The sequence below is a fragment of the Tympanuchus pallidicinctus genome, unplaced genomic scaffold, assembly GCF_026119805.1.
Source record: "Tympanuchus pallidicinctus isolate F22 unplaced genomic scaffold, pur_lepc_1.0 scaffold6, whole genome shotgun sequence".
NCBI lineage: Eukaryota > Metazoa > Chordata > Aves > Galliformes > Phasianidae > Tympanuchus > Tympanuchus pallidicinctus.
In genome coordinates, this window is record NW_026294780.1 from 44,208,533 (window position 1) to 44,227,795 (window position 19,263).

The following is a 19,263-nucleotide window of genomic DNA, read 5'->3' on the forward strand; positions in this document are numbered from 1 at the left end:
TCCATTTCAGAGTGGACTCAGGTCCTCTCCAGTACCAGTAAGGGTTGGTGTTAGAGAAAACTGGTTTGCAGCAGGCTTGCATGGCCCGGAGACAGGGATTATGCTATGATACTATGCTCTTTAATATCTTCATAAATGATATTGACAACGGGTTCAAGTGTGCACTCAGCAAGTTTGTGGATGACATCCAGCTGTGTGGTGTGCCTGATACACTGAGGGATGAGTTGTCATTCAGAGAGACCTAGGCAGGCTTGAGCAGTGGGCCCAGGAGAACCTCATGAGGTTCAACAAAGCCAAGTATCTTGCATCTGGGTTGTGGCAACTCCCACTATCGATACAAGCTGAGATGTGTGGGGATAGAGCACAGCAATGCCAAAATAACCTGGGGGTACTGGTGGATGGTAAACTGGATGTGAGCCAGCAATATGCCACACAGTCCAAAAAAACAACTGTATTCTGAACTGCCTCAAATGCACTGTGGCCAGCAGGGTGATCCAGCCCCTCTGCTTTGCACTGTGAGACCTCACCTGGAGTACTGCATCCAGATGTGGAGTCCTCAGCACAGGAGAGACACGGACCTGCATCCAGAGGAGGGCCACAAAAGTGATCCAAGGGATGGAAAACCTCTCCTATGAAGACAGGCTGAGAGAGCTGGGGCTGTTCAGCATGGAGAAGAGAAGGCTGTGAGGTGACCTGAGAGCAGCCTTTCAGTGTCTTAAAGGGGAGCAAAAGAAAGAAGGGCAGGGTCTGCTGTGACAGGACAGGGGGAAATGGCTTCAAACTAAAAGAGGGGACATTTACACTGCATATAAGGAAGAAGTTTTTCACAGTAAGGGTGGTGAGGCAGTGGCACAGGTTGCCCAGAGAGGTGGTGGATGCCCCATTCCTGCGTACGCCCAAGGTCAGGCTGGACGGGGCTCTGAGCAGCTGATGGAGCTGTAGGTGTCCCTGCTCATTGCAGGTGAGCTGGACCGGATGGCCTTTAGGGGTCCCTTACAACTCAAACGATTTTGTGATTCTGATTTGAATTAAGCCTTTCACAGCAGCAGCTGCCCCGAGCGCAGCAGGGAGCCACAGAAGGAGAAAACCGCTCTAGGTGGGGCACCGCCGTCATGCCGCCCGGCCGCCCGCCCACCACCTCACAGCGCCGCGAGCCACAGCCCTCGGCCGGTCGCCGTGCCGCCTAAAGCGGAGCCGCCTCCTATTGGTTAGCGCGGTAGAAGCGAGCGCCCTCATTGGTCAAAAGGCATCCGCGCCCTGCGCCCTCCTTCTGAGTTCGGCGCCTTGTAGCGGGGCGTGGTGGGGAGCGGCGGCCGGCCCGGAAGTGACGCAGGGTGCGGGCGTTGACGTGAGTTTCCCGCGGTTCGGGCGCCGGGGAAGGGAGGGGAGCGAAACGAAGCGGAGCCCCTCGGTGGCCGTTTGTACGGCGGGGGCCCGACGGTCGCCATGCCGCCCAAGCCCCTTCGCAGGGCGGGCGCCGCCCGGAGCCAGCGCACCAGCCCCGAGGGCGGCGCCGGCACCGCCTCACCGCCCGGCGGCACCCGGTAAGCGCAACGCAACGGCCGCGCCGCGTCCACCGGGACGTATCGCAAACCCGGCCGCGAAGCGCACGGTGCCAGCGTGTTCCGCAATGCTTTTGTAGGCTGGAAGTGGGAGAAGCGGAGTTCGTGGCTCTCTGTGATGCGCTGAAGGCGTCGGACAGCGTGAGAGAGAAGGCCTGGAGGACGTACGAGAGCTTGGCGGCCGCCGACGGGGCTCCGGTGAGTGTGGGGGGGCTGCGGTCCGCTCGGAGCGTTGCCCGGCGGCACCGGGAACTGCTTGGGGTGACGGCGAAGTGACACAGCGCTGCATCGGGCTGCACGGGCCGGCTGCGGGGTCTCCTTCTTTGGAGATGTTTGAGACCCGTCTGGCTGCCTTCCCGTGTGAGCCGCAATAGGGAACCTGCTTTGGCTCGGGGTTCGACTGGGGAGTCTCCTGACGTCCCTTTGATCTGTAAAAGCAGCAGGCTGTGGGCATCTTTATGCAGGTCACACTTTATCCGTGTGTCTGTGTGCAGACACCCATCGCCTACTCTTGTGAGAGGCTGTGGAAGGGGTCTGCAAAAAATGGTGATGTTCTCGTTAAATGTTCCTCCTTACATGATGGTGATCTTAGAGCTGAGATTCCAGAATCGCAGAAACAACAAGGTTGGAAAAGACCTACAGGATCATCCAGTCCAACCATGCACCCATCGCCAATAGTTCTCACTAAAAAATGTTCCTCAACACAAAATCCAAACGTTCCTTGAACACCTCCAGGGTCGGTGACTCCACCACCTCCCTGGGCAGCCCATTCAGTGCCTGACCACTCTTTCACAGAAGTAGTATTTCCTAACGTCCAGCCTAAATCTCCCCTGGTGCAGCTTGAAGCCATTCCCTCTGGTCCTATCACCAGTTACATGAGAGAAGAAGCCGACCCCCAGCTCACTACAACCTCCCTTCAGGCGGTTATAGAGAGCAATGAGGTCTCCCCTGAGCCTCCTCCAGTCTGAACAATCCCAGCTCCTTGAGCTGCTCCTCATCAGCCCTGTGCTCCAGACCCCTCACCAGCTTTGCTGCCCTTCTTTGAACCCACTCCAGGGCCTCAATGTCTTTCTTGCAGTGAGGGGCCCAAAACTGAGCAGGGTACTTGAGGTGTGGCCTCACTAGAGCTGAGTACAGGGGGAGATAATTGCATTCAAAGTTAATCACTGGGTGCACATAAATAGATTAAGGTGTTACGTGCCCTCCTGACCTTTTTTTTTCCCCTCACTGTATCGCTGCTTGCTTGGAGAGTAGCTGCAGCATAATCAAATAGTGATGCTGACCTGGGTGAGATTGAACATAGCCCACTGGGGAACTGTTCATAACTCAGGGTCTGGTGTGGGTTGGCATCCCTGTGCCTGGAGCTGGTGTGCTGCTGATATAGCACCAATTGCAGTGTTCAAACCTCCCTCAGCTCTTGATGGGTTTGTGCTTGTCAGTGCTGCAGTGGCAGTGTGGGGGAAGCCGTGTGCTGTTTGGTATCAGATGGGCACTGGCTGTAGGGTTCCCCAGGGAGTGTTTACTTGAAAGCAAAGTCAAGCTTCTGTGTATGAACTGAAACAGGAAGCAGTCAGCCCTAATGAGTGAAAACTGAGACAGGTTTTGGTGTAGTTCTGTGAATTTCACTTATGGGTGAAGATTTCATTTCACTGATCAGGACTTAAAAGTGGACAGGTAAGATACAGAGCACTGGAAATCCTCCCTTTCTACATCTTCATTTCTCTGTTCAGGATGGGGCAATGGCTAGGCCTTCATCATTAAGTGCACTGATACTTATTGCACTGTGATGTGATAAAGCCTATCCAAGAGCCTCTCAGTGTGTAGGAAAAGGCCTGTGCTATATTTTAGCCCAATCCTGGCCATTTTCATCAGACTTTCTGACAGACCAACAAGGTGTTGGGATGAGGAAGCTGCCAAGGGCGTGCTTCCAACAGCTGCTGGAATTGATGCTTGTAGTTGAGATTAATGCAGGCTTTATTTGAGTCTGAAATCCAGCAAATTAACTGCCTGGGTAATTGCTGCTTCTCTTCCCAAGTCAGGCTGTTACCATGTCTTTGCACCATGACTTTCTGCAATAGCTGGTGAGCACTCAGGATGAGGCTCTACTTAAATGTGTGCTGCTTTCTCCTCTGTGGTAGAGATAATGGGTTTGAAGAGCTATCCTCGAGGTTGCTCTGAGAGCACCTGCTGTGCACATTTTTGGGCAGTACCAACCTCTCAGTTCAGAACTCAGACAGAAGAAGCTGCTTATTTGGCTTCTTTCTTTCTTGGGTGGCAAGGGAAATAGCAGGACACAGACTGAGAAAAGTGCCTACCTAAATGCTTGTTGGATTTGAGGCAGATTAAGTCATCAGATGGAGTGGAATTAGACCTAGCACCCAATGATCCTGGCTCTCATCTTGGTACAGAGCATACAGACCTGAACCCTTTACCTGTTACGCTGGCCTTGTTTTTCATGTCTGATCTCAAAGTTGTGCCTGCCAAGCCTCTGAGGACATGGAGGGGCAACTTGGAGGTCTAATGAAGAAGCAGTGTGGCCCTGACATGAGATGCTCTATAACTGGATGGGCACTCCGTGTGTGTAAATATGTGCAAAAAAAATGTTTGCACTCCAAGAGTGCAAGTATGGGCTTGGGCTGATCTGAACACCTGATATATCCTTGATTGATGAATGATTATAAACTTAAAATAATTAGTATTGGTTGTCACTTCGAGTACATGGAGCTGCGTGCTAAGAGATTGTTATTACAAACAAAGCTTATTGTTAATATTTTGGCAAATGCATACAAAAGATAGCTAGAATGCAGTGACCTATAAGCCTGGGTGTGCTTGTCCAGTGAGATATGTGAGGTTTTGGTGTAGTTCTGTGAATTTCACTTACATGTACCTTCAGCACGTGGCCAGGCAGGCATCAGCCAGTATGAAAAAGGCTGGTATCTGCTGCTCGCTGAAATGAATCCTCTGTGCCATCATCCTCCAGTGCCACTAAAACTGACTTGCTGGTTTTTTCCTTTAAGGTGTTACACCTTTTCATGTTGTGCTTTTCTTTTTTTTTCCCTTTTGAATCTGAGCTGCTAACGATCTTCTGTCTGTAATTTTACCTTTCTCACCTTGACATGTCCACACTGCAGCTTTTCATACAGCTCTCAGCTTCTTTGTTTCCTCAGCAGTTTGAGTCAAGGTTATGCAGCTGCTGTGTATCACAGCTGAGCCTTGAATCCTTGAACAGCTGAACGCTGGTGAGAGGTGTGCAGCAGGAGAAAGTATTGCCCTCTCCCTCCTATAGCCTGTATTTCTGGAAAATGAGAACAGCTTGTAGCTTAAAATTCTAAAGCTATGGAGAGAAGCTGTTCAAAACTCTGTTAAATGTGGTGGTGTTTTTCTTCTTCAGTGGGGAACATTAAAGCTGAGTTTAACTGCACTGTTTTACAGCAAAACTGTAATTCAAAACCTCTGAGGCAGAATCCCAAATGTTGATTCCTGAGATGCAGTACTGCTGATGTATGGTGTGAAAGAAGATATGTGATACGTGACTAGAAATATGACTTTGCTTTAAATTCTTTCTATATCTGGTGGGCCCCAGTGCATGTTTCATGTAAACAGAGTAGTGTGTGTATATAGAAGTTCTGTGCTAATGTCACTGAAAGGCTTAGAATCTTGTCTACCAAACTAAGTTACTTAAGTAAACAAAACAGTTGTTTTAGAGTTGTTTTTACAGTCTTCATTTCAAAAGTCTTACACCCTGACAGTTGATTTGGGAAATCGGCTTCTTGAATGGGAACCTTTGTGCTCCAATTGTTTGTAACTGTTCCTAGATCTGTATTATGAAGCAGTAGTGCCTCTGAGCCTCTAGGTGGAGTAAATAGGTATATTGGAATTACTTATTGGTCTGTTTATTGGAGAGGACCTTGAAGCATGGAATCTGCTGTGTTTCAGCCCATCTTGTTGCAGTACGTGGTGCCTGGGTCGAAGCTTTGCTTTGTTGTTTGCAGTTCCTCATAGTACTGCTTGCAAAACATGGCCTATCGTGCTGCTGCCAGCTCTTTGTACTCATGAATTCCTGAGTTGCTTTTATTGATTGTTTATCTAACTTTATTAAGAAAAAACAAAACAAACCCTCTGAGAAAGGACCTATAATCACCATACTCAGTCTTCTATAGTTTAACCTTCCATGCCCATGAATCTCTTCCACAAGTACTGATCTAAACTGTTCTCATGTTTAAATTCTGGTCAGCGATAGTTATTTTGTAATCAACGAATGTAAGTATCACAGAATGGCCTGGGTTGAAAAGGACCACAGTGCTCATCCAGTTTCAACCCCCTGCTATGTGCAGGGTCACCAACCAGCAGACCAGGCTGCCCAGAGCCACATCCAGCCTGGCCTTGAATGCCTCCAGGGATGGGGCATCCACAGCCTCCTTGGGCAACCTGTTCCAGTTCATCACCACCCTCTGAGTGAAAAACTTCCTCCTAATATCTAACCTAAACCTCCCCTGTCTCAGTTTAGAACCATTCCCCCTTGTCCTATGGCTATCCACTGTTGTAAACAGCCCTTTCCCCTCCTGTTTATGTGCTCCCATCAAATATTGGAAGGGTGCAGTGAGGTCTCCCTGGAGCCTTCTCTTCTCCAAGCTAAACAACTCCAGTTCCCTCAACCTTTCTTTATGAATGTGTTATTGTCTTCTCAGTTTCAGTAAGTCTAGCATCTGAAAGGAGTTTCTGTCACTTTTCTTGATTCTGATTGCTCATCTTGCATTCTGAAACTCTCTCCACCTGGTGACTGCTATATGGATGCTGCAGCATACTCGACTCACTCAAGAGTTGAATTGTTCTCTTAACAGAGAGAACATTAAGGTGAACTGCAACCCAAACAGAAGAACGGCATAGTGAGTTTTAAAACATAACAAGTTTCCTCTAAATGTGCATAAGAGTTTGTCAGTGGGTCAAGTATCCCCAGCCCACAAAATGGGGAGCCCTCCAATCAGAAGAATTGGTTTCGTTGATTCAATAACTTCCATGGGCTTCCGTTACTTGTAGCTAATATGTTTGATTTAATCTGTTAAGAACTAATAGTAATTGTCCATTCCAAATGTTTTTCTGTAGGAAGATTAAAACCATTGCTGCTGTAAATTGGAGGCTCTTTTCTTTACATAGAACTTTTAAGGTCTAGGCAGTGGGTAATCGTAAACACACCTGTGAGTCTTCCTCTTGCCGTTTAGTTTGTGTCTGTATTAAAATGTAGTGGCTGAGATTTTGGTAAGCTGATAAGTTAAATAGCTTCCTCTTCAAAAGTGAAATTCTGGTGTGACATCCTACTTTCCATTTAGTTGAAGTACCTGCCTGTGTTTGTGTGTTTCTCATGACCTTGTTTTACCCAGCACCTCTTCAAGTCTTTCCTGGATCACTCGGTCATGAAAAGTGTTGTTGGAGATGTTGATAATTCTGCCAACCCTTAGCATATGAACTGGAACCGGGACTTCCTCTTACTGTCTCTTTTTATCTGGAGGGCCCCTTGAAGTAGAAAAGAACTGAAGTTATTTCCATTAGTGCTGTCAGTATTTTGCAGTAACATCTGGAAAGCAAAGCACGAAGGACCCCGATGCACAGTAATTCCATTTGAGCATTTTAAGTCAATGACTGTTCCAGGTTGTTCTCACTAGATTTTAGGCAACTGGTGATCTGCTGAAAATAGATTAAGAAGTAGTAATAGTAACTCCAGAATGAGAACAGACCCGTATTGCCCAAAGTTAAAGCATGATTTCCTCTGAAAAGCAAATAAGCAAAACTCGAAATAAGGGTTTAATTACAACTATTGAGTACTGAATAATCTTGGAGATACTGATTGGTAGGTTTTTGTTTATGATAGGCTGAAATAAAGTTACTGGAAGTCACTTTATTGGGGTTGACTGGCTGCCAAGAACAACTGCTGAGTCACTGTCCTGCCCATTTTCTATAGTCTGTACTAACAAAGAATTTAAATCACACTGTGGTCAATTAAAAAACAAACAAACAAAAAACACTAAGAAATGAGTTTCTGGCTGTGAATTTGTCTTGTATATGTTTTGTCCATGCATTCAAGTCTATCTGGGGTGGGTTGTCTGGCTTTCACTGTAAACCAAGCATTTATTTGTGTCATAGGGTTGGTTTCTTTGAGGGTACGGTATCAACAAAGTATTTGATCTGAGAGATGCTGCTGATTTTTGTTCTGCAGCTGGTTTTATCTAGTTTGTATAGGAAATTAGTTGAAAAATATCTGCAAGCCAAGGAGGGGAGGAATATGAAAAGGAGAGCACTCTGCAGTCAGGTTTACTAGGAAGGACTCTTCTTACCTTGTTCCTCCTCTCCTACCTTCATGATATTTACATGTAGCCCAGTGTTCTTCTGTGTCTTCCAGGTTTTCCTCACTGTGCTGATGTTAAGAGGATAACACACTCAGATGCTGCTCACACCTGTTCTTTGCTAGTAGCAAAAAAATACGTATAATGATTTGTTAGTTTATCATAGAATGGCCTGAGTTGAAAAGGAACACAGTGATCATCTGGTTCCAACCCCCTGCTGTGTGCAGGGTCACCAACCAGCAGACCAGGCTGCCCAGAGCCACATCCAGCCTGGCCTTGAATGCCTCCAGGGATGGGGCATCCACAGCCTCCTTGGGCAACCTGTTCCAGTGCATCACCACCCTCTGAGTGAAAAACTTCCTCCTAATATCTAACCTAAACCTCCCCTGTCTCAGTTTAGAACCATTCCCCCTTGTCCTATTGCTATCCACTGTTGTAAACAGCCATTTCCCCTCCTGTTTGTATGTTCCCTTCAAGTATTGGAAGGCCACAATGAAGTCTCTCTGGAGCCTTCTGTTCTTCAATCTAAACAATCCCAGTTCCCTCAACCTTGCCTATCTTATGTTCCATGTAATTTTTGTGTTAGGCCAAAAATAATTCAGCATGTCTGATTGAGAATAAGATGCCCAAAGCAGTCTGTAATATCAGCAGTGGATATGGGAATAGTTCTGATATCTAGAGTTTGATTTGCTGTGATGATTTGTGTATGATTCAAAGACTGCTTCTGAGGCTGCCATCTTCTTTATTGGTTGAAAGAATGAGTTGCTCTCATCAAACCAATACTGTCTGGGTTAGTTTAAAACTTCTTCTTACAAAACCACATCTTGCTTCTACCAAGTAAATAGTTGCTATAACATTGAAGCATTCATCATCCCTGTGTAGAGTTAAGCCTTCCAAATGAGCTGACCTTGTTTGGGTAGGCAAAAAACTAGGAAAAATGGCACTATGGCTTTGCCCAACAAGACGTGCTTTTATATGATGATGTAGGCTGTGTTTGCACTTGCTGTTAAGACATTGTGAACTGACTCCAGCAGCAGTATTGCTCTCAGAAAGGGAATAGTCATCTCTAGGAGTTAACTAGTTAACCTTAATGTTCAAAACTTTTTTTTTCTAGCTCGTAAGAGATGTTAATGCAGAATATCCCAATCCTACAGATCATTTTTTTTGTTTTTATGCTTTGGTATCTCATGGCACCTATTAGCAAAGGAGTGCTGGAGCTGTCTGATGCTGTGGGAATGTGTTTCTTAGCAAAGCTGTTCTCTGCAAAATCCCCTCAACAGCAGTGTTTTTATCTCTTGTACAGGTTGCTGGTGGTGTATAGTATACACAAAATATCTAAAAGAGGAGGGCTTCCAATAAAAATAATTACTATGACTGTTTGATGTTGGATTCTTCTCAGTCTGTTAGGAGCTTGTTTCAAAATATGTACTGTACAAGTTTTCATGATTAATAGAAAAACTCTAATAGGAAAGTAACTTAAACAGCTGTCACGTTGTTGAAGGTGGCTGGTTAATCAGCGATCAGGTCTAGACTGTGTCAGGCACAGGTGAAGTTTGGGCTCCATGATGTCATAAGGATACAGAATTATTAAGGGCCTCCAAAGGAGGGCTACAAAGATGCTGAAGGGTTTGAAGGGCAAGATATACGAAGAACAGCTGAGGTATCCTGGTGTGTTCAACCCAGAGCAGAGGAGCTGAGGGGCGGCCCGATGGCGGCTGCAGCTCCTCACAGGGAGTGGAGGGCAGCGCTGAGCTCTGCTCTGTGTGACAGCAACAGGGTGCGAGGGAACGGCATGGAGCTGCGTCAGGGGAGGGCAGCTGGGGGCTGGGGACAGGGTCTGCACCAGAGAGCAATAGGGATGGCCACGAGCTGCTGGAGTTCAAGGAGCATTTGGGTAATGCTCAGTGTTTGAGTGGGCGGCGCTGCGTGGAGTCAGGGGTTGGACGTGATCCTTGCAGGCCCCCACCGACTTGGTGTATTCTCTCATTCTAAGACTATAACTCTTTATCTAACTTAACATACGAACAAATAAGGCTTTTCACTCTATGCAGGAGGCCCCAGCCTCTCTTCACTGACTTACGAACACTGATCTCAAAAAAGCAGCAGAGCAGTTGTAAAAGACTTATTAGCAGCGTCAGCGAAATTGTCCTTGTATCGTTTATGGGCATGGCAAGCTATTGGCTTCCAAAGAGGGCCAGATTCCTTATTTACAGGCTGAGTTGTGTGGACTCACTGGTATTGGGACTGTTCAGGGTTTAGTCCTCTTTAGAAGAAAGCAGTGGGGCAGCCATGCTAGTGCTTTGCCTGTAGTTTCCTCTGTCACCTTGTGGCCTCATGGCTGAGTAAGGGTAAGTTTTCAAAGTGTCTGAGAGGTCACAGGAGCTCGGTTATGGTTTATTGGCAGAACCTGGGGTAGGTGCTACCTCCAGCGAAGATGTGGAGAGTGCAGAGCCTTCTGGGGGTGGTTTTGGAAGATCACGTAAGATGGAGGAACCCAGATCTGGTATGACCTGATTGCCGCTGCCTTTTGAAAGTATCTTCTTGAATGAGCTCTTGTGAATTGTCGTAGTATTGTCTGGTAGGCAGCTAGTCAAGGTGACTGGGGAAGGAAAAAAGATAGGGCAGGGAGAGAGCTAAAATGGAGCAGTGTCAAAGAGCAAGAGTTTGGTGTTTTGGCTCCCTCTGGGCTCCACTTAACCTTGATGGTCTTTGCTGCTGCCACGGTTTACTGCATGCATTTGTGGTTCAGCTGTGCTATTTAGATCTAGTTGTAGGATAAAGCTCATGAGTATTTATTTCTCAGTCCTCCTAATGACTTTTTTTTTTCTTTTTCTTATGATTGCCTTCTTTCTAGGAAGGAACAAATCCATCGTTCCTCGTTCCTTAATCTCCTGTGTCTTGTTGTGGTCAAAATTAGTTTGTGTCTGTAATAGCGTAGAAGCAACTGAATGGTAAGATCTGTGCAGGGAGAGAGATGTTGGCTTCCCTGAAGTAATCCTGAATAGGAAACAGTTACCATTTTCAATTTTTTAATTTTCTTGTCATTTTTACGTATGCATTTTGCTTTCAAAAAAAAAAAAAAAAAAAAAAAAAAAAAAGTTGGGGTGGGTGCAGGAAAGTATGCAAAGCAGAAACCATTTCAGTGAAACTAAAGCTGCTATTTTGCAGCCTTACTGAATTGTACAGGTAAAATTCATTTTGTACTCCCTGGTAAGATTTGAAACACTTGATCTGTCATCTGCAATGTACAACTTGTACCAGTTTCAGTTACCCAGTAATTGGTTATCATGGATGAATGTCTGCTTGAAGGTCTCTTGATTTGTCATTTCTAATCTACTGTGAACAAATTAATGTTCTCTATATACCACCCACTTGTATGACATAATAAAAATAAAACTCATTTTCTCTTTTTTCTGAAAGGCTTATAACAAAAAGAAGAAGGAGACATGGGGAGTCTGCATCTTTATTGTAGCAATTGATCTGGATGAAATGACATTCACTTTTACAGAGCTACTGAAAAGTTTAAGCACAAGGTGAGTCTTTCTGTGTGAATTTATATTTCCATCTGTGAATTTTTGTGTTTATCAGGCTCATTGATTTTAAAATGAAGGTTACTTATGGACATTACTGAGTATTTCATTGAACTAGGAGTCTTGCTGTCATGTTTTAATTGAGGGAACAACAGTGTTTGCTTCAAATGAGATTGGTTCATGATTGTTTCACAACTTCAATTCTTGTTCTTGTTAAATCTAAAGTTTTCAGCAACTTTGTATAAATTACTTAACATTTGATATAGGAAAAGAAAGATTTTCTGTAAGACTCTTTACAAACACTTAGCTCATGGAAAAAAGGGTTCAAACTGTTTGCTAATATGCTGCTCATTTTCAAAAACTTGAATGCCAGTTTAAATATTGTACTTTTCTAGGAAATTGCTGCTATTATGTTTTTATATTTACCGTGCTCACGAGAAATGAGGCTTAAAGTACTTTTTTATTTTTTTAATGTAAATTTGGATGGTAACAGTGCTAGGTGTGCCCTTACGTCAGGTATATTAAAGGAACAGGATACCGGTGCTGTCTGCCTAAATACCATGCCATGCATGTGGGACACATCCATGAGCAGAGCCTTTTCAGGCATTATTGTGTCCTGGCACTTGTTAGCAGCTTAGTACATTTCTGTGGTCTTAATGTGCCTGGAGCCATTCCATAAGCCTGTGGGAGATGGGCAACTTGTACCAATTATAACTGTGTTCCTTGCCTTCATGATAGCCAAGGGATCAACTTGCAAGAGATTTTTTTTTTTCCTGATGGGGGGGAAGCCTTCACATCTACAAACCATGTTGTACAAATGGAAGAGCTACAGCAGGAGCTGGGCATCTTGCAAAAAGGGGTTAAAATTTCCATTTCCTTCACACACTGTACTGAGGATGTCAGTCAGGGAGGACTCGGAGCACATCACAACAGTAATTCCAGGCTTGGAACAGAATATTCACTGGTTGCCATCATCAGTAGGGGATAGGCTTCCCCACTCCTCTTTTACCTCATGTAGTGTCCCATCACAGTGGTCAAATCTTGTGTTTTGACTTACTCTCTTCAGTCTTGATTGACTTACAACTGCTTCTTCTTCCATGAAATGTAATTGCATTTGTGCAGTGATGTTCAGTGTGTTCCACTCTAGCACAAGATGCACTCACCCAACCAATGTGTTCTGCAGTCTGAAGGAGGCTTCTTCCCTTGGGGCTTCAAAAAATAAGCTGTTACTCTGATGACTTTGATTTTAGCAATACTCAATTGCTTGCTAGCCCTGGGCTTTTCAGCACTTATAAGGGCAATCTGGCAGAGATTCATAGCGGTCATCTCGCCCTGTGGAGCCACTTAAATAGATGTGAATGTTTGCTTTATTCTCTGGTAAAAGAATTTCTAAATGAACTCCTTTTCTTTATGAAAACAAAGAAACTAAACCCCACTCATAATACAATATTTTTATACAGGATCAAAACATTTGATAGCTCCCTCCATCTTAATTTTTTATCTGCTCATTTTAATTATGAGTAGAAAGCTTTCTTGATGGCCATAGTATTACATGTTTACTGGGGAAGTAAACTGTGCAGTAATATTTCCAACAAGCAGCAGCATCCTTACCCCCACCTCCCAAATACTCATTGTAAGACATGAAATCCCATATAATTCAATGCATTTATTGCTATTTTAATTCCTGAATCTGTCTTTAGTACGGATGGAGCTATGGCTCATGTTCTTAGGCTAGTAAAAACATTCTAAGTTTAGAACTCTTAGTCAGGATAGGAGTCAAGGTGTCACTGTTGGGTATTTCAGGTTTTCAATCACTGCTAGTGTTAGTGAAATACATTGAAATCTGGTGATGATTTTTTTTTGGTGGAGCTGTATCAGAATAATCATTTTCAGAGTGATGTTAATCTGCCATCTTTGTTTTTCAGTGTGTGCACATTTTTTCAGTTTCTCAAAGAGGTGGATGTCAACATGGATACTGTAAGCACTAAAGTTGATAGCACTGTATCAAGGCTGAAAAAGAAATATGATGTCTTACTTGCACTGTATCACAAGTTTGAAAGGTAGTGTACATTTCTTCATTTTAAAATGATGAATTCTTGGTGTATCAGTGCTTAGAGTTTTGTATTTTTCAAATTGTGTATGAGAAGTGCCCATTTCAATTGCTTGCTTTTACAGATCAGCTAAATGGAGCTGTTTACATGTGCTGAATAAACACATCTTATATTCTGTTCCCTAACTGTTCCAATGCTCTGTTGAACATTCCCATTGTTGTAGTATAAACAGAAGTAAGAGCAGCATGATGAATGTTTGCTTTTTACAAGTATAAGGAGGATTGTTTTATGATCTAATATTTCTTATTTAATAGGCTTTCCATTTTTGCCACACCCTACCCTCCAATTCTTTAGAATTCTTTCTAAAGAGCTTTGGAAAGGAGGAAAAAAAGTGGGTGAGAATAAATAAGATTTTCTGTCTCCCAGATCTGGAGCTGAAGACAGTTTATTCCAGTCTATGGGCGCTGCAGATACAACTCTGTAATCAAGTCAGACCTTCCTAAGTGGTTTGGTTGATCGTACAGGCAAAATTGAGGGATGATTTTTTTTCTTTTAAATGGGGGTAAATTGAGTTTGCTTCTGTCAACCTGCAAAGAGTTTTGTGTGTATCATTTAAAAATCAGGAGATTCTCAGGTAGAACTTCTTTTGGGATCCTGTTGCTCCAAGTTGATGAGTAGCTGCTCTTGCTTTGATCTGAAGTCAGAGATGATAAAAAGTCTATCTTTGTTCCTCTAACAGGCTACTGCCTGGTAGCATAGGATGCATGTTGGCAAGATCTGGTATGCTCTGAAGCAGTTTGTCTTGTCCATGAAATTCTATATTGTGCATAGCAGTAAAAAACTGTTTAATATTAAACATTGATGAAGCATCATTAAAAAAATACTTGCATTGTGGGTTCCGTTACTTCAAAAATAGTGTAGTATTTTTCACTTGCATGAGTTTGAGCTAAAAGTCAAAGTTTTCTCGTCTTGACCATGAAGAGGCTCTCAAACGTACCCTAAAAGAGAGGGTCACTAGAATGTAGAAACAATTCACAGATGTGATTTAAATTATGCTTTTCCAAGGCTATTGTTATTAACTTGGTAATATCACAGTATTTTTGTAGAGTTCATAGTTGACTTAAAGCTGTTCAGTTCCATGCAAGTTGTAAATATTTAGTTTTTACCCATTGCAAGTCTTTCTTAAGCTATAAAAGCATCACTGCTTATTAACATGGGCATGTCTTGTTTTTCTGTCCCTCTTGAAAAAGTGAATAAACAAATGAGAACTAGTTTATTTTTTCAAAACTTCTTTTTGTCCAGTGCATCCCTGAGGGAAGGCATCGAGAGGCAAACTATGCAGGCATGTTAAAATATAGTCAAACTTACACATACGGAGTTTGAACCTAGCATTAAAAAGCCTTGTGTTTAAAAATGCCCTTGTTTTCCTGTTGCTTTTACACTGCTGCAGTTGAATTGCAGTTAAGAGTATTTTAACGAGAAGGATTTGAAATTCGTGTTCTGTTCGTATTTTGTTTTTGAACAAAGTTTCATTTTTTTTTGGAAATGATGTATTTATAATGATAGGAAAGAAACATCAACTGTCACAAGGCTTGCAGTGGCACTGGTAAAAGTTAAGGTTTTAAAATGCCTTTGCCTTTATACAGAGCTGTGTGCACAGCTGTGGCACGTGCTTTACTGAGTTTTACAAGCTCAGTAACAATGTACACACATCCATTCTTTCTGGAATAAAATAGTAACAAATGTTATTACACCAAATTAAAATTGTTCTGCTGTTCAAGCTTGGACTTGAGCTCTTTTGCAATAATGTTATTACTTCAGCTCTGAAAGAGCTTTGGTTGGGCCTGTTAATGTTTTCTCTAAGAGTCACAATTAAAAAAAAAAATATATAAAATTGTCTAATGTTTTTGGTATTTTCTTACTGCATTGAAGTAGAAGATGGTATATAGTTTCCTTTCATAGAGGTGCTTAAAAATAATGCAAAATTTTTATTTTCTAGGACTTGTGGCCTTATTTATCTGGAACAACCCAGTAGTGAGTAAGTTTGACTTTCCAAATTGTATTTGTCAAGATAAGATATCAGTATTTTGTCTTCTAACTCATTAAAATTGATGTAAAATTATAGTATGCGGTGTTTAATTTAGATTTAGTGAGGGCTCTGGATTTCAGTGAGATAGAACCATACAATGGTTCAGGTTGGAAAAGACCTTAAAGATCATCAAGTCCAGCCACAACCTGACCATACTACCCTAACAGCCCTCTGCTAAATCATGTCCCTGAGCACCACATCCAAATGGTTTTTAAAAATGTCCAGGGATGGTGGCTCAACCACCTTCTTGGGCAGCCTATTCCAGTGCTTAACAGCCCTTTCTGTGGAGAATTTTTTCCTGATATCCAACCTAAACCTCCCCTGGTACAACTTAAGGCCATTACGCTTCGTCCTGTCATCAGTGGGAAGAGACCAACCCCCCTCTCAGTTCAATCACCTTTCAGATATTGGAAGAGAGCAATAAGGTCTCCCATCAGCCTCCTTTTCCTCAAGAGCCCCAGTTCCTTCAGTCTCTCCTTGTAGGCCATATTCTCCAAGCCCTTCCCCAGCCTTGTTGCCCTTCTTTGGACCTGCTCCAGCACCTCAGTGTCCTTTCTGTACTGAGATGATGAAAGCTGCAGAAGTGATATGTATATATTTGATCACTTCCTGCATGAAGGATCGCCACCCAGTGGTGGGTGTCTCAGCGTGGTGGAAACAAGCATTTGGAGAGTGAGCTTCTTAATCATAGCAACAAATGCACAGATGAACAGATGCCTTAGCAACTCCCTAATGAGACTGAATTCATTCTGTGGCTTGAGAATAGGGCATTAGTCAAGGGCACGAGAGAAAAACTGCTGCTAACACTGAAGCGAATAATCCACATTCACTTTCTTTTCCAAGGATGATGCAGATGTTGCCTGATACTTGAATGGCTTTACAAAGGACTTAATATTTTCTTATATGTGTAGTCTTAATTATGTAGGGAATGGAATGAAATAAGTAATAAGTGTAACTATATGGGGAACATCACATACTGTTGAAATTGCTCCACAGACTGAAGCATGTTTGTAGAAAATTATAGCTTTGTTTTACAGAGCTCTTAATGTGGAATCTTTATGTGCCAACTTACAGGATTTCTGCTGAACTCAGTTCTGTATTAGTCCTAAAAAATTACTGGATTACTTTTTTGCTGGCAAAAGGTGAGTTTTGATTAAAAACCATGTATTTAAATGAATATTGTTGAACTGAGTTTGTTTTGCATGTACTGTGTGGGAAATAGCATCGTTTGTACAAATACCCATTGTATAGATCCAGCATTTTCTGGCTGCATTGCTTTTCTAAGTACTCAGTCATATTTCTTTCTATGCAGATTAGCAATTCTTTTAGCTGGTAATGCTGCCATTGTATGAATATCTTCTATAAATATTTCAATGAGTATTTTACTTGGAACACTGCTGTTCTGCACTTGAGATATGCTCTATAGTTTGCCTGTATTAGTATATGGCTGACTACCTGAAAAGACTGGCAGATCTTTTTAGACTAAGTCTCAGAAATTAAGTTCTTCAAACACTGTGATTCTTCCATGAAGAGGCTGAAGTCTCAGTTAAAGCTGAGTGATGAAATTTGGCTTTGGTAATACAGGAAGTCCTTTCTTGTACTGCTCCTGTGATAAGGAGTGCATCATGTCTTAACTGCTTCCTGCTCCAGGTCTGTTTTTCTCAGCTGGTCCTAAGCCAATTTCAATAGCAGAGAGACTGGATCTTTTTAACTGGACTTCTCCAAGCATAGGCATCATCCAGAAGCCATGAAGTTTTTCTACCCTGTCATTTCACTGAGAATCATAAGACAGACTGAAATGGACCAGCAAGTATAATTTAAGTCCCTGGAGAGCCTGGGTGGTGCTTGTTAATTCAGATTACAACACAATCAGTGGTCTGTAGCTGTTCTAAATTGCTCTTGGCTTTTGAAACTTTTTATGGAAATGTAAGAAGTCTTGAAATGGCTCTGTAGATCTTCTCTGGCACACGAGTTGTACACTGGGAACAGCTGCAATAATGGAGTTCTCAAAGTATTCTTCATGCTGATGTCTTTATAATTTACAAACAACTCCCTACACAATGGAAGGACTGAAAGTACAGTCAGGGTGTTTTGAATTTCTCTTTACTGTATACTAGGAGCTTATTTATGTGAAAGCTGCTGAATATTCAAAAAAGCAAAGCTTTAAGGTAATAAAAAATGAGGATAGTGTAGATAGAGGTCTACTTCACTGTATAAAATGAGAAATGAATCAGGAAGGACTACTGAGAGCTAAGGAACATTGACATCTTGCAGGATGTTTTCATTACTAATCATAGCGTATTTTATTAAATAAACTTGTAAATCTTAATTTTTTCAGATAACGGTTTAAAAGTTGAGTATCTCACATCATCTTCAACTTCTTAAACGTTTGCAGGTAAAGTGTTGCAAATGGAAGATGACCTAGTGATTTCTTTCCAGTTGTTGCTGTGCGTCTTAGATTATTTTATCAAACTGTCACCTCCTGCTATGCTCAAGGAACCATACAGTAAGGTTTTGAGTTTTTTGTTTATTACATCAACGTAGAAAATAAATGGGTTGAATTTCCATTGGAGTCTTGCTAACATTCGCAGTTGATATAAAACTGCCAAAGCATATTAAAATTGATTCTTTTTTAATATTTTAATTCAATTCAGATGATAATGGATTTGAATTAAGTTATTTTAAGATGGCAGTGTAATAATATTTCAGTTCTGCTGTCTGTTTGCTATGTCCCCTTTCCATTTGGGTTGTTCAGAAGCTTGTGAGTAGTCTTGGCTTAGTAAAATAATTTATGTTCTGGGTGGACTATGAGGATTGAGTGCTATTAGAAAGCTTGCTTTGAATTACATAAAGAGAAAATGCTGCTATGGTTCTTATTTCAGTGATTCATAGCAATATGATGATAGCTGAAGTGTGCAAGGTACTGGATTATACAGATGCTAAAAAAGAAATACATGATGGATTAGAAAAAATTACTGCAGTTGTAGCTCAAAATGGTAGAGCAAAAAGTAGATATTTTTTTTTACTGCAGTCACTTTCTATTAGAACCTGTTTCTTCCTCATTTTATGAAGAAGTGTAATGCATCTTACCTGTAGAACTCCCGTTCAACAAAAACTGTTGTACATCCAACTTTTGTACATGAAGCATGGGAAATACCAATCAAAAGTCAGAGAAAGCAAGCGTTTACTTTTCACTCGGAGCAACAGAAATCCGTTTTTGTTTTTTTTGTTGAATAACTTCTACAAGCTGTGGATTTGATATTCTAAAATATTTGCAGCCCTAGTAAGTAGAAAACAATTTTTAATTGAATGCTGGGTTTACCTGGTGTTGGATTTGAATGAGATATTGGAATTTATAGCCTGAATCGTCCTGCTCTTCTCTTGTTTTTACAGCTAAATATCCATAGGGAAGATGTGAAGACTGGCAGCTCATTATTTAAAAAACAGGCTGTGTGTATTGTATCGCTGTGAAGTGTTACATTGTGAAGTGTTAAAAATTCTCACTTGTGCTGTGTAATAGGCACAGGTATTGTTCAAACTGTCACAAAGTGCTTCATTCCTTTAGCAAGTAACACCATTATTCAAGAGGCTTCACATTATGCTAAACAGTGTCGAGCTTTGTGATATTAAGAGTGTGGGGATTAAGATGCATCCACCAGAGCACTGTCATTTGTCAGAATTTCTCATGAAACA

At 42.3% G+C, this 19,263-nt stretch overlaps 1 protein-coding gene across 1 annotated transcript in view; it reads left to right on the plus strand.

Moving 5' to 3' along the window:
* Positions 1-1,348: 1,348 nt before the first annotated feature.
* RB1 (RB transcriptional corepressor 1) overlaps positions 1,349-19,263 on the plus strand; it is a 79,466-nt gene continuing 61,551 nt past the window's right edge. The window contains exons 1-7 of the mRNA XM_052664535.1: positions 1,349-1,544; positions 1,643-1,760; positions 11,321-11,433; positions 13,356-13,490; positions 15,481-15,519; positions 16,645-16,712; positions 17,966-18,076. Coding sequence (XP_052520495.1) covers positions 1,447-1,544; positions 1,643-1,760; positions 11,321-11,433; positions 13,356-13,490; positions 15,481-15,519; positions 16,645-16,712; positions 17,966-18,076 — 682 coding nt within the window. The 5' untranslated portion in view covers positions 1,349-1,446. The remainder of the gene's footprint in view (positions 1,545-1,642; positions 1,761-11,320; positions 11,434-13,355; positions 13,491-15,480; positions 15,520-16,644; positions 16,713-17,965; positions 18,077-19,263) is intronic.